The sequence below is a fragment of the Balaenoptera physalus genome, assembly GCF_965194825.1.
Source record: "Balaenoptera physalus genome assembly, chromosome: 2".
Classification (NCBI taxonomy): domain Eukaryota; kingdom Metazoa; phylum Chordata; class Mammalia; order Artiodactyla; family Balaenopteridae; genus Balaenoptera; species Balaenoptera physalus.
This window is the reverse complement of record NC_138883.1, coordinates 116,451,691-116,466,807: the sequence shown is the minus strand read 5'-3', so window position 1 is coordinate 116,466,807 and position 15,117 is coordinate 116,451,691. Positions and strand designations below refer to the sequence as shown.

The following is a 15,117-nucleotide window of genomic DNA, read 5'->3' as shown; positions in this document are numbered from 1 at the left end:
ATGGCAAGAGCCCTGTGGCTCCTGGTGAGTACTCCTGTGTAACAACTCGCCGTCCTGTCCCCTGGGGTGCAGAGGTGCTGGGGAAGCAGTGGCTGACTGTCTTGAGAATATAGGTTACCCTTTTCAGCACCCTGGGGTCTAAAAGCTCCTGCAGCTGGGGAAATTTTAACAGCTTATTTGGACCAAAAATTGGAGAAGGCAGCAACAAGGCCCCCTCCCTCCTGCTCATGGGTAAACCAGGAGTGAAGTGGCCCTTGTCCTGCCCCTCCCCCTTAGGTCTTCCTGCAGTAGAGGCCCTTGATATAAGTATGAGACCAAGTTCTGCTCCCAGTTTCTAGAATATTTGTGGAACCCTGGGCTCCCTTTGTGCCCCTTTTGTTTTCCAGTGCCCTCCCTCCATTGATAAAGCAGGGTCAAGGGAGGGGGAGAGGGTTGGGAATGGAACTAAATCTGGCTTGCACCTTTCCTCTCTCCTGACCACTCTGAAGGACCAAGCCTTTCCTGGTGGGGATAAGAGGGAAGGGGCCCACAGGCCAGGTTCATTTTCACACTGAACTCTTCTGCTTGTGCTTTCCTACTCGATTTCTGGCCATCTGCAGTCCCTTTCCAGACACCTCCAAAAGATTTTTGCCTGGGGAGGCACCGAAAAGTCCCCAACTCTGGGGAAAGCACATGAAATCATTCCAGCTCCAGAGCTGTCCGACATCAGACTTGTTCAAAATCCCCACTGGTGTTCCCTACTCATGTCCTCACTTCTCTGGTGTGGAGAGATTGAAACTGCCTTGGAGCTAGCTTAGCGTTGGGAGGTTTTGGGAGGGATGGGTTTCTGCAAAGGGCTTCGGGCTGCGAGACTAAATGGCTAAAGAGGAAGAACCTGGAGCAGGCACCCAAGGCCCTCGCTGGGAAGGGCAGAGGGTGCAGACCCAGGCCCCGTCCTCCGGGGTAGGATCCGAGCAGAGCTTGGGGCCCCACCTGGATCTGGGGAGAGGGAGGAACAACCAATGGGCTGCGCCCGTCCCGCGCGAGCAGCCAATAGGCGGTCGGGGGCGTGTCCTCCGAGGCGGTCGGGAGTGGGCATTCGGTCCTGCGGCGCGGTCCCCGGCGCTCGCTGGAGGCTTCGCGATGACCGCTCTGAGCCCGGGCGAGGCCGCCAAGGCGGGCAGGTAAGGGGCTGCGACCCGCGGACCGGCCTCCAGGGCCTAGAGGCCGCCTCGAAGGGACGCTGCCCGGCGGGACCCGGCGGCCGCTGCGCCTCGGCGCGTTCTACCCGCGGGGCAGGCGCTTCCTGGCCCGCCGGAATGCGGGCTTCACTCCAGAGCTGCGCCGCGCGGGCCCTGGCGCTTCCCGGGCTCAGAGGTGTTCGTGCTGGGGCAGGATGTCAGGCTGTAGGCGCTTCGCGCGAGGGGTTCGAACCTGGAGGATGAGGGACGTCCAGGCGGTATCAGGGAGGTGGAGGGCACCCCACCTCGGGATACCTCCCGTGGTCCATCATCACCCTCCTCCGCCGCTGTCGCTGGGCATTCATTCATTCATTCCCCAGCCATATCGACCCCCAGTCGTGACTGCCCCCCACCCAAGGGCTGGCGCTTCCCTTCTGGCCCCCGAAAGGGTCAGCCTCTCTCTTCCAAACGGGTCTGCAGTTGTAGCGGCGCTCGGTTGCCCGGGAGGCAGCGTGGAGCTGTCCCAGGACGACTCGGCCGCACCCATCCGTCAGGCCCTTCGCCGTCGGGCAGGCTGGGGCCAGTCTCTCAGCCTCGAGATCTGTTTCACAGCCACCCTCGGAGGAAGGAAAGTTCTTGCAGCTGGGCAAGGGGCAGGGAGGCAGGGCAGGCAGGAGGTGGTGTTTCAGGTGGCACCAAGAATTGTGACCTCTGCCCCATGAAGTCTTGGGGCCCTGCAGGCAGGATTATTTGGGGAAGACAGAGCCAGTGGATGAAGCTGTAAGTTCCTGCCCTTGCCCCAGTCCCAAACCCCACAGCCTGAGCTCTGAAGGCTGGCCATCTAGCACTGGGGCAGATAGGGTGAATGTGGTGTGAGCCCAGTGCCCAGTCCACACAAGTACGTGGAACTGGTGGAATGTTTAAGGGCTCCCTCTGTCCTGTCTTCAGAGAGGCTGGTGAGGCCCTACCCCACTGGCATTTGCCCTTCTTCACTTTGCTTGCCCCACCCATCCTTGAAGGAATCAGCCTCCTAGGGAATGAGAGAATGTTCTGACAATCTGTGATGCCTTTGCCCCAGTGTACACCCCCTAGCTGGCTCTGAAGTCCAGTTCCTTTCAGAGCGAAGACTTATGGGGTTGCAGGGAGAGGTGGAGTAGAGGGTGTCCTTCCCATCCTGCAGTGAGGGGCCAGTATGCTCCTTCCGTAGTCCTCTGACCATGCTGACAGACACTCTCAGGTCTGAGGTTATGGTTTGACAGGACCAGTTAAGCAGTGCACATCTCTGGGGCAAATGGGCAGATCTAGAGCGCAATATGTCGGTGCAGAAGCTGACAGAAGCTGCTCCTGAGTTTCCAGGAGCATTTCTGCTGGGGCCAAATCCAAGTTCTCCTTCCTGACTTGCCTTTGGGAGAATTTTCTGAATAGCCTAGAGGTGACAGCCCAGATCCTATCCATGCCTTGATGTTACTGGTTGCTTTGAAATTTCTGAGCTTAGGCGAGTCTTCAAAGCCTTAGTGCAGACCGGAAGGATCTGTGTGCCAATCCATCCACCTAGGATGACCCCCTAAGGTTGAGGTCAGCAGTACTCAAGATGGGCTATGCCAGCCAGCCTCCCTGAACCTCTTCCACGTGCCTGTGCTTGGGTGGCCCCTCCTAGTCCTTAACCTGGTTAAGTCGTGGCTTTGGCCCTTGAATGCCACATACCATACTTATCAGACCAGCATGAAGAGCCTGTCTCATCAGAAGTTCCTATTTTGCTGTGACCTGGCACAAGTCCCCTCTCTGTGCCTGCTTTGCCATCATAAGGTAAGGAGATTGGATTGTAGGCTCCTTAAAGGCCTTCTCCATGCAGTCATTCAGTGATTCTGCTAACTAGCCTGTTTCCCCCTTGATTTCTGAAGGTATTTTATCTCTTTACATAATTACTTCGTTGCTATGACTACCTATGGAAAGCCCATGAAGTCGAGACCCATGCAGCATTCCACTTTGGTGTCGTGTCTGAGTCAGGACACCAGAAAATAATTTGCTTTTCTCCTTTCCTGAGAAGTGAAAATAATTCCCCCCAATTCTGCAGCCATCTCTTATGCAAGGGTAAGTTTGGCAAGAAGTCAGTCTTGGCCACTGTGCTGCTATTCACCTGGGCCACAGGGCACCAGTCTGTCACCACATGTTATCACCAACCTTTGAAGCTTTGATTAATTCCCCTGCTGTTTACTAACGTAGGAAAGGAAGGAGGAGGGGGAGGGCAGAAGCCCCCGGGAACGGAGCTTCCTTTGTAATTAAGAAGTACCTGCCTCCCCAGGGAGTCCCTGCCAGCTACAGCATGAAGGAAGGCACTGTTCCCACGAATATAAGCCTCCGCGGGGCAGGCTGGTGTCTCCCTTCTCCCCACTACAGCTACACATTTTCATTAGTTTACAAGTGCCTGGTCATAATTTAGGACTGGAGTGTTTTAATAACCTGTGGAGGTTGAGCCAATATTTAAGTCCTTGTCCTAAGTCAGAGTTTCCTCAGATGATGTTTAAAACCACTAGAAAATCACATTGTTAATTTTTAAATAGGACGTTGGTTTTGGCTGGGACTGTTTTTTAAAAATATGAACTAAAGGGGAAAACATAGTTTTTCGAGGCAAGAGCCTGCTGTGTCCCCCTTTGCCTGGCAAAGTAATAAAGCTATCCTAATCTATTTCACCCTCAAAAAAATATGGACTAAAAAGCATATAAAGAATTAGTTTAAATCAAACACAAATTGCTTTTCCTTCTGACGTGTTGACCTGGCACATCATGGTATATTAAATCATTGTCAAAATCATACTGGTATTTCATTTCACTGGTGTCTTGGGGTCATTGGTGGCTTAGGGTCAGAACAGCAGCATGGGTGGGATGCCTGAGCAAATAGCTGTGACTGGTTGTAAGAATGTTTTTCTCACTCCCTCATGTAAAGAAAAAAAATTAAATATTTCTAATTTATGTTAACATTAATCAAATTATTTGAAACTTGCCCATAATCACCAGGGCCACACAAAATGTTATTTTTTAAATAATTTTTGAATTTTGAAGCACTATTCAACAATTTTATTTTGAAATAACCTAGTGACAATACCTCAGAATCGATATTCATACTGGGCTTCTTTGATTACCAAACAAGTTGAAAATGTTTATATATTTAATTGTTAAATCTTTTCGTTGTGGAGAATTTCAAACACATACAAAAGAAGAGCAGTATAATAAGCAGCATGTGGCCATCACCCAGCTTCAACAATTAGCGAGTCATGGGCCTCCCTTCTCCCTCCCTCCTGGATTATTTTGAAGCAAATCTAAGATATATTATTTCATCCACAACTATTTCAGTGTATACCTATAAAAGATAAGGTCTTTTAAAAATATAACTACAATACCATTTTCACACCTAAAAAATAACAATAACTTCTTAAAATCATCAGATAGCTAGTCGGCAAAGTTCCCACATCATCTAGTAAATGTTTTTGTGCCATTTTAAAAACTTTTATAAGGATCCAAATGAGGTTTATACAATTGGCTGAAACACTGAATCTATATATCTGTGTCTCTAGTAGTCTCTTGTAATGTATAAATTCCCCTTCCATTTCTTCTTTTTTCCTTGCAACTTATTTGTCGGAAAAAATCATTTTTTTTTTCCTACACCATTGCCCAGTTTGCTGGTGCTGTTTAAAAATGTTCCTCTGACTCCTGTATTTCCTATAAATTGGCAGTTGGATCTAGACATTGATCAGATTCAGGAGGTACTGAACACTTGAGGAAACACATAAGGTCTGGTTATTTCTCTTTGGGGCATGTTAACAGCCATTGATGATTATTTCATGTAGACCCATTATTTCATTAGGGATTGCAAAATGGTATTACTCCAATTCTATCACTCTTTCATTATTTATTAGCTTATTTCTATAAGAATATTTCTATAAGAGAAATGTCCCTTCTTCAACTATTTGGTTACCCAAATACTAGAAAGGCAGAATAAATCCTCAGCTCTTTCCTTCAATTCACATGTTTTCAAAATAATGAGATGGGTCCCTAGTAATCACCAAAGGTGACCAATGAGTCATTTTGGTATTATTATGATCTCATGGATTTAAACATATTTGATGTGTTTTAGCTCATTGTAGACATTATTCTTATTGATGCTCAAATTGTCCCATCTTGCCCTGTCTTCAGGTTGGCTCCTGAATACTTGTGCCATGACCACAGTCTTTGATGGCTTCCTTGCTTTCTGGTATGATTAGATATTTTAGGCCCATTTGTGTATTTCCTGCCCCAAATCTGGAATCAGCCATTTCTCTAAGGAACACTGGTTCCCTTTTGGGAAATTGCATGACCATAATCTAAGCACCAGGGGTGTTCATTGCTAGCTGAGTATTTATTTTTTTTAAAGTAATCAGTTTTGAAGTTTATCTTTTAAACCCACTTGATTGCTGATCAAATTAAAGTTGTATTTCCTATCATTTTGGGGAGTCATAGGCTATATTAAAAATATAGCACAGCAAAGTGAGTCCGCCATACATATACACGTATCCATGAAGAAACTTTAAATTATACTTGGCAGTTGTTTTAATAATCTCTCTCTCTCTCTCTTTCATTTTACATATTGAGAATTGACGCCCGCAGGAACTGGCAAACTATGGTCAGCAGGCCAAGTCCTGCCCATTGTCTGTTTTTGTAAATAAAGTCTTACAGTCATGCCCATTAAAAAAAAAAAAAAATCTAATGAAAGTGAAATATTCTCTTTCCAGAGACATGTTCCTTTGTTCAGACGCAACAGTTTTGAGCAAAATTCCAGGAGTTCACAGACCTTCCCTGCAACCCTTGCCTGGATTCCACAGTCCATTAGACTGTCAACTGGGGTCCATAATGATGGAGGAAGACTTGGGAGGACTGGAAATACCCAGTTGGCCCCATGTAAGAGCAGCAAGTGGGAAAGCTAATGGGTCTTGCAGTATCAGACCCAGGAGAAGAGAGATTAGGAGTAGTCATTGCAGAGACTCTGCACTGGTCACACCAGCAGTGAAGATCTGGTTTTATCAAGAAAGGAACATGATGTTAAAAGTTTGTTCTTTGGTGAAGGATCAGTAGATAGAGAGAGGTCCATTTGGGTGTTGGAAAGAACTTTCTAATAATTAGAACTTCAGTGACATACCTGCTAGATCACAGTTACATGTAGGCGCACGTTTCGAAATGTCTTGTGCCTAATTGCAACTTTGCCTTTTTTTCACCCACTTGAATATTTATTTCCTTACACTAAGTTCCTTGATATGGATAACACTGAGTAAGGTTGTTTTATTCCCCCCTTTTAAGTCATTCTCCGTTACGTAGTTACTGTGATATAATAATAGGAAGAGCCTGAGCTTTCAGAAAGACCTGGTTTTAAATCCTTGCTCCACAAGTTACTGCTGAGTTACTACTGGCTCTGAGCCTCCCTCTCTTCTCTATAAAACAGAGTCACATCTGGCCTACTTCGCAGGCTGTGTAATGGCCTGGTACACAGTAGATGCTCACCAAAAATGAGTTTCCCTGCAGTTCCTCCAGCTTTGAGAATCTGAGACCAGGTCTCTCTGATGATTCAGACCCAGCTCTAAGAAAAGCTTGGTCTTTTTTACTATTCAAGGTGCAAAGTTCATTTCTTAAAAGTAAACTTTTTAATCTTTAGATAATTTAGATTCACATGCAATTGTGTGAAATAATACAAAGATCTCATGTACATTTCCCCCAATTTTTCCCAGTGGTAATATCCTGCACAATAATAGCACAACCAGAAAATTGACATTGATACAATCCCTTTGACCTTATTCAGATTTCACCAGTTTTACATGCATTCATTTGTGTGTGTGTGTGTGTGTGTGTGTGTGTTTAGTTTTGTACAGTTTTATCACCTGTGGGAACTAGGCAAAGTTCATTTTTAAAATCAAGGTTTCTTTTTCTGTTGGATTCTGAGGGTTTTCATGTAAGAAGCATGTTTTAGAAATTTGGAATTTAAGAAGGGTCTATTAGTTAACATTGCTGTGCCTTTGGAACAAGTTTTTTTCTTTCTGTGTCTTTCTCCTTTTTTTTCATTCTTTCACCAGATGAAAATAGTTTATTGTGATCATAAAATTTAGGCAAAGTATACTACAGAAAATTATAAAGAAGAAAAGAAACACCTACAATCCCAACTCAAGGAGGAAAATAATGTTAGAATTTTGGTGAGCATCCTTCCCAATATATTTTATAATACATGCTGTTCTATATAATGTTTTTTCCAATGTTCTATAATGCTATCCTTTGTGGTAGACTTATTTTTAATAAGTTTTAATAAATAATGATAAATATCATTTTAATAGCTACATAGCCTTTCATTCTTTGAATAAACCACAATTTGTTCATGCCCTATTGTTTTTTTTCCTCTTCTACAAGTGTAGTGAACTACACTTCAGTGCACATTCTTATACATTTAAATTTGTGTTCAATTATTTCCTAAGAATAAATTGTTAGAAGTGGAATTTGTGGGTCTGTTGGGTATCTACATACAAATGCATGTACATTTTCACACACTGCCCTCTCACACAGAAGTGTGTAAGACTTCCCATTCAGCAACATGTTGATCAACATAGATGTTATTAAACTTTTAAGCCTTTGAAATTTAATAAGTAAAAAAAGATATCCCTTCTATTTTATTTTTAAATATCTTTATTATTTTTGTTGATTTTAAAAGTATTACACCCTGTTATAATAAGTTCAAACAAAACAGAAACTATTGAGAGTGAATTCTTCCCTGAGATATAATCACTGTTGTTTGATATAGAACTTTTAATTCTATAAATGGGTTATATCTTGGTTACTTATATATACTTTTCACTAAACAACATATTTTGGACTTTTTTCCATATTAGCACATGCAGCTATACTCTAGTCTTTTAGTCAATTGCATAGGACTCTGTTATACTGATAAAATATTATTTTGGTATTTCCACCTTTTCCTTCAAACTTGTTAACTAAAGGAATATAAATTTTTGCCTACTTGTCCATTTATTTCCTTATACCAAGTTCCATGAAATGGAGTTGTAGGATCAAAGGATTTACATTTCTTAAATAATTCGATATATGTTAGAAAGGTTAACTCAGTTTTAAGTCTCATCATGGAAAATAAGAATGCTTATTTTCCATATTCTTTCCACATCTTGTAATATTGAGCACTATAATTTTTTTAGTGTTTACCAGTAAGATAGGTAATAGAGATATTTCTTTTTTTGTGACTTGCCTGTTCATATTCTTTACCCACTTTTCTATTAGATTGTTTACCTTTCTCTTTCTGACTTGGATGAGTCATTATCATTTAAAAACACCAATCCTTTGTTGTTTACGCCACCTTTTAAAGTTTTATTTATTTATTTATTTTGACCGCATTGCGGTATGTGGGATCTTATTAGTTCCCTGACCAGGGATGGAACCCATGCCCCTGCAGTGGAAGTGCAGAGTCTTAACCACTGGACCACCAGGGAAGCCCCCTGCCAGTTTAAATTTTGATGTACAAAGGTTTTTAATTTTTATGCAATTAAATCTTTTATGTGTTCTGGGTTTTATATCTTGCTTAGGAAGACCTTTCTCGGTATGTTAATATTCTCTTCTATTTTATTTTAGTTCTTTATTGATTTAGAAAATATTTGGATGTTTAATCTACCTGGGATTTATTTTTGTGAATGGTGTGAGGTAGCCAATTGCCCCAAGAACATTTATTGGACAATCTGTTCTTTCCTTACTTATTTGAAACAGCTTCTTTCTTATATACTGAATTCTCAGATACCCATAGATCATCTTCTGGACTCCCCTTATGTTCTATTGATCTATTCATTTTTTCCTAAACTAATAAGTATTTTAATTGCTCCAGCTTTGTAGTTTATTCTGAAATCTGGTAGGGCAAAGCCCTTGCATGAAATTTGGGATAAATTCGCTTCTTTAAAACTTTCAATCTTCCCACTCAGGAGCACAGTTTATCTCTCCATTTATTCAAGTCTTCTTTCGTGTCATTTTAAAAATGTCTGTGATTTTCTTCTCATAGATTTCTCTACATTTTAAGAGTTTATTCTTGGGTAACTTATATGTGTTGCCATATGAATAGAATCATTTCCCCAAATATATTTTATAACTGTTTATTTCAGGTCTACTGAGAAACTATTGATTTTTATATTGATCTTGTAACCACTTGAATAACAATTAACTCCATGAGAGTGTATTGTGTGTCTATCCTTATCACAGCTCTGCCTAGCCCATGGCCCAAATATAAGAATATCTGGGCCACTTTCTTATGATTTTTCCAGTTGATGACGTATCCTCTAGTTAGTTTATGTTACCATCTTTCAAACAATAATCATTGCTTTTTATTGGGTTGGCCAAAAAGTTCGTTCGGGTTTTTGGTAGGACCGTACGAAACACGAACGAACTATTTGGCCAGCCCAAATAATGTTAGGAGCCTTGAATTTCTTTTTCGTGCCTTTGTGCAATGGCTAGAACTTTCAGAACAATGTTGAATAACAGTGGCGAGAGCAGGCATTCCTAGGGGGTTTCCACCAGTTGGACAATCTGGGGTTCTCCCTGGAGGGAGAGGTACCAGGACCCAGTAAGCTCTTTAAGAGTAGGTCATCACCCGAGAATCCGAACCCTTAGACGAGCACGGCTTGGGGGAGCCCGGTTAGCGGAAGCCTGTGGCAGGGCGCGGAGCTGGACCCTCCTGGGACGTCCCAAATCCGGGCCAACTACCAGGTTTGAGTCCCGGAAGGGGTGCGGGCTCCCTTTCCAGGGAGCAGAGGTGCCGGCATGCTTGCTGTTTTTCCAATAGCCCTCCAGTCTACGCAAGCTTTTGCTCTTCCGCCTGCAGACCCATCGGCCCCCGCCAAGGGGTGGGCAGGGCAGCGCCGGGCGGGCTGGCGCGGGGCCGTGCGGTGCTGGAATTCTGGGTGTGGCTGCCCTCGGCGCCGGGTGGCGCTGGGCTCTGCAGCCCTTCCGAGGGCTGGCGCAGAAAATGGACTTGTGGTTCGCGGGCTACGGCAGAGACGCGCCAGGGCTGAGGAGCGTCAGGTGAGGATGGCTGGACCAGGCGGGGAAGCTGCGGGCAAGGGCAGCACCCATTCCCTCCCCGACTGTGGACACCCCGCTCAGGGAATCAGGAGAGGGAGGTACAGTCCCATCCCCCAGCATCTCCGTGGTCTTTCACTGGGAGGAAGGCAGGATCCGAGGTTGGTGTGGCGCTGAGCTGGCCGGTGACCCGGGCTGCCGGCTGTGCTCGGCAGCATCTTCACTTGTGCTCAGGGGCCTGTCCTCACCGTCCGTCCCTGGGATGCAGTCAGCAGCATGGGAGAGAGGAAGAAGGAGCAGGCCTTTAGCACCCGAGTCTGGATTCAGACCCCCACTAGGGCACCAAAACGGTCCTGGCTAAAGCTGCAGATCCCCTCCTTGTTGCTAAAGTTACTTAGACTGCCTTTCAGTCTTCCCGCTGTTTGGCCTCTCAGCAAGCTTCACTGCTTTCCCATTCCTCCTTTTTGAAGTACTCTTTCGGCTTCCATGACAACCCATACACCTGGTTTTATTCCTACCTCTTGGGCCACCCTCTCCTCATCTCCTTGGGGCACTCCTCTTCCTCCTCCACACAGCCTTTAAGTGTTGCAGTTCTTGAGGTCCCAGGCTACTCTCCTTCCCCTCCCTCTTCCCCATCCTCCTTGTGGAGATATAATTCACACACCATAAAATTCATCCTTTTAAAGTGTGCCGTTCAGTGGCTTTTACTGTATTCACAAAGTTGTGGAACCATCATCACTAATTCTGGAACAGTTTCATCACCTCCAAACGAAACCCTATGTGCATTAGTCACTTCCCATTTCCCCTTCCCTCCAACCCCTGGCAACTACTAATCTACTTTCTGTCTCTGTGGATTTGCCAATTCTGGACATTTCCTGTACGTGGAATCATACGATATGTGGTCTTTTGTAACTGGCTTTTCATTTAGCGTAATGTTTTTAACGTCCATTCATGTTGTAATATGTATCAGTACTTCATTACTTTGTATGGCTGAAGTATGTTCCACTGTATGGGTATACCACATTTTGCTTATCCATTCATCAGTTGGGTATTTGGGTTGTTTCCATTTTTTGGCTATTAGGGTAATAATTATCATAATGCTATGAGCATTCCTTTTTTTTAAAACTTAAAAAAATTGAAGTATAGTTGATTTACAATGTTGTGTTAATTTTTGCTATACAGCAAAGTGGTTCAGTTATACACATTCTTTTTAATATTCTTTTCCATTATGTTTTTTTTTTTTAAAGTATTTGTTTATTTATTTATTTATTTTTATGGCTGTGTTGGGTCTTCGTTTCTGTGCGAGGGCTTTCTCTAGTTGTGGCAAGCGGGGGCCATTCCTCATCGCGGTGCGCAGGCCTCTCACTATCACGGCCTCTCTTGTTGCGGAGCACAGGCTCCAGACGCGCAGGCTCAGTAGTTGTGGCCCACGGGCCCAGTTGCTCCGCGGCATGTGGGATCCTCCCAGACCAGGGCTCGAACCCGTGTCCCCTGCATTGGCAGGCAGACCCTCAACCACTGCACCACCAGGGAAGCCCCTCCATTATGTTTTGTCACAGGATATTGAATATAGTTCCCTGTGCTCTACAGTAGGACCTTGTTGTTTATCCATTCTATATATAATAGTTTGCAGCTGCTAATCCCAAACTCCCAATCCATCCCTCCTCCACCCCCCTCCCCCTTAGCAATCACAGGTCTGTTCTCTATGTCTGTGAGTCTGTCTCACAGAGAAGTTCATTTGTGTCATATTTTAGACTGCACATATAAGTGATATCATACGGTACTTGTCTTTCTATTTCTGACTTACTTCACTTAGTATAATAATCTCTAGGTCCATCCATGTTACTGCAAATGGTATTATTTCATTCTTTTTTATGGCTGAGTAATATTCCATTGTGTATATGTACCACATCTTTATTCATTCATCTGTTGATGGACATTTAGCTTGTTTCCATGTCTTGGCTATTATAAATAGTGCTGCTATGAACATAGGGGCGCATGTGTCTTTTAGAATTGTAGTTTTGTCTGAATATATGCCCAGGAGTGGGATTGCTGGATCATATGGGAATTCTATTTTTAGTTTTTTGAGGAACCTCCATACTGTTTTCCATAGTGGCTGTACCAGTTTACATTCCCACCAACAGTGTAGGAGGGTTCCCTTTGCTATGAGCATTCTTGTACAAGATTTTGTGTGCACATATATTTTCAGTTTTCTTGGGTATATGTACCTAGGAGTAGAACTGCTGGGTCATACAGTAAATGTTTAACCATTTGAGTAACCACCAAACTGTTTTCCAAAGCAGTTGCACCAATTTACAATACCACCAGCAATGTGTGAGGGCTCCAGTTTCTCCTTATCCTCACCAACACTTGATATGAATTACAGTCTCTCGGGGGTGTGAAGTGGTATCACATTGTGGTTTTGATTTGTATTTCCCTGATGACTAATGATGTTGAGCATCTTTTTGTGTACTTATTGGTCATTTGATATCTTCTTTGGAAAAATGTTTATTTAAACATTTGCCCATTTTTAGTTGGATTATTTGTCTTTTTATTTTTCTGTTTTGAGTTCTTTAAAAAGATTTTAATTGTGGTTAAGAAAAACACATAACATAAAATTTACCATCTTAACCATTTCTAAGTTCATTTGTACAATTCAGTAATGTTAAATATACGTATTCATATTGTTGTGCAACCAATCTCCAGAACTTTTTCACCTTGCAAAACTGAAACTCTATACACATTAAATAACTCTCCATTCCGCCCCCCTCCTCCAGCCCCTGGCAACCACCATTCTACTTTCTGTTTCTATGAATCTGACTACTCTAGGTACTTCACATAGGTGGAGTCATACAGCATTTATATTTTTGTGACTGGCTTTTTTCACTTAGTATGATATCTGCAAGGTCATAAGAGTTTTTAATATATTCTAGATACTAGTCCCTTATCCGATGCATGATTTACAAATATTTTCTCTCATTCTATGAGTTTTCTTTTCACCTTCTCAATATCATTAGCAGCACAAAAGTTTCTAGTTTTGAAGTTCGATTTATCTATTTTTTCTTCTGTTTCTTGTGCTTTTGGTGTCATACCTTAAGAGACCATTGCCTAATCAAACAAAGATGTACACGTATGATTTCTTCTAAGAGTCTTAGCTCTCACATTTTTGAGTTATTTTTTGTACATCGTGTGAGATAGGGATCCAACTTAATTCTTTTGCATGTGGATATCTAGTTGTCCCTGCAACATTTGTTGAAAAGACTATTCTCTCCCCCGTTGAATTGGTCTTGGCACCCTTCTCGATAGCTTCTCTTCTTTATGTACCCATTTTCCCTGGGGGATCTTCCTAGCTCCTGTACCCATCCATGGGCCAATAACTCAGAAATGTATCCCTTCAGCCTGGACCTTTCTTCTGAGCTCCTTACTGATATGTAACTTGATATCTCCACTTAAATGTTTCTCACACATGTTTAAGATTGAACTCATGATTGTTTCCTTCAAATATGTTCTTTTTCCAGTATATTTTCCCCTGTTTTGTCTCAGCAAAACACAGCTGTATCCTGCTTGCTTAAGCCAGAAATCTAGAGTCAGGTTTGACACTTCTTACCTTATGCCCCACATCCAGTTGATCACCAAGTCCAGGTTGGTTCTACTTGGAAATATATATTGTGAATCTATCCCTCAACCTCCTTCACCACCACTGCCACCAAGTCTGAGACCTCATCTCTCTGCTGGAATACAGTCTCCTAACTGGTCTGTCTCCATGGAAAATGCTAAATATATACAAAAGAGGAGGAGAGTTGTAGGAGGGACCCCCATGTATTCATCACCACCAACATCAGGTTGTCCCTATTTCATCAGTACTCATCCTGTGCGCCCCCTGCCCCACACCCTTTGCATTACTTTGAAATAAATCTATGTATTAGAGTAATCTGTGACCATGTCCAGGGGTGCCAGCTCAAACAGATGCTGTTCCATACTCTTTAACGTACAAAGTTGACAGTGTATTTCCCCTTTTAAATCCCTTCATTGGTTCCTCGTGGCTTTTTTTCTTTTCTTTTTTTTTTTTTTACTATAAACAACTTTATTCATGGACTTTCACATAAGTATAAAAGTTATGGATATTAAAATCACACCTTCACATACATTTTCTAGAAAAAGCCAATACCTGTATACACTGAAAATCAGATATCAAAATCTGGGGGCCCAAAGTTCCCAGAAGAAACCAGTTGCTGGGGTAACCAGCTATATCTAGTGTCTCCGACTCCATTTCTGCAGCGCAAAAGAACACCCCCCCCCCATAGTTTTTAAGAGAATGACAAAAACCCTTACTGGGGCCCACAAGACCCTGCATGATCTAGCCCTGCCAACCTCTCCAGCCTCACTGCTCATTACTTCACTACTCACCTCTACCCTCCAGACACAAAGGCTCTGTTTACGTTTCTCATACATGCCACACACATCTGGCCTCAGGGCTTTTGCACATCATAAACCCTCTAATAAACCGTCTACAAGGACCCCTTCCCCACACCCTCCAATCCTCCCCACCCCCGCCCCTGCCGCCCCTCAGCCTGATTAGCGTCCGTTGGCTCTCAGTGCAAACGCTGCTGCTGCTGCTTCGGGAGGTCTTCCCCACTCCCCACGGGTGACTCGGGACTCCTTGACAGAGGTCCTCCTAGGACGCTGTGCTTTGCCTTCGTAGCGTACATTACACAGTTATAATTATGTATCAGTCTCTATAAATATTTGTTTCATGTCTGCCTCTCCCACCGGGCATTTTGGGGATAGTAGCGTGCCTTGTCCCTCTGCATGTACACAGCACTTACACAGAGCTGAGTGAATACAGGCGTTCAATTGGCATTTGTAGGATGGAGGCAGAG

General features: G+C 43.5%; 1 protein-coding gene across 5 annotated transcripts in view; it reads left to right on the top strand.

Annotated features, from left to right (window-relative positions):
* Window positions 1-28: 28 nt before the first annotated feature.
* GRAMD2A (GRAM domain containing 2A) overlaps window positions 29-15,117 on the top strand; it is a 38,658-nt gene continuing 23,569 nt past the window's right edge. For 3 of the 5 annotated variants that reach the window (XM_082443973.1, XM_082443974.1, XM_082443977.1), the window contains exon 1: window positions 8,511-10,240. In XM_082443973.1, the coding sequence (XP_082300099.1) occupies window positions 9,980-10,240 (261 nt within the window). In that variant the 5' untranslated portion in view covers window positions 8,511-9,979. Of the gene's footprint in view, window positions 1,164-8,510; window positions 10,241-15,117 lie in introns of those variants that run through there. The other 2 variants (XM_082443975.1, XM_082443976.1) reach the window with 1 other exon arrangement.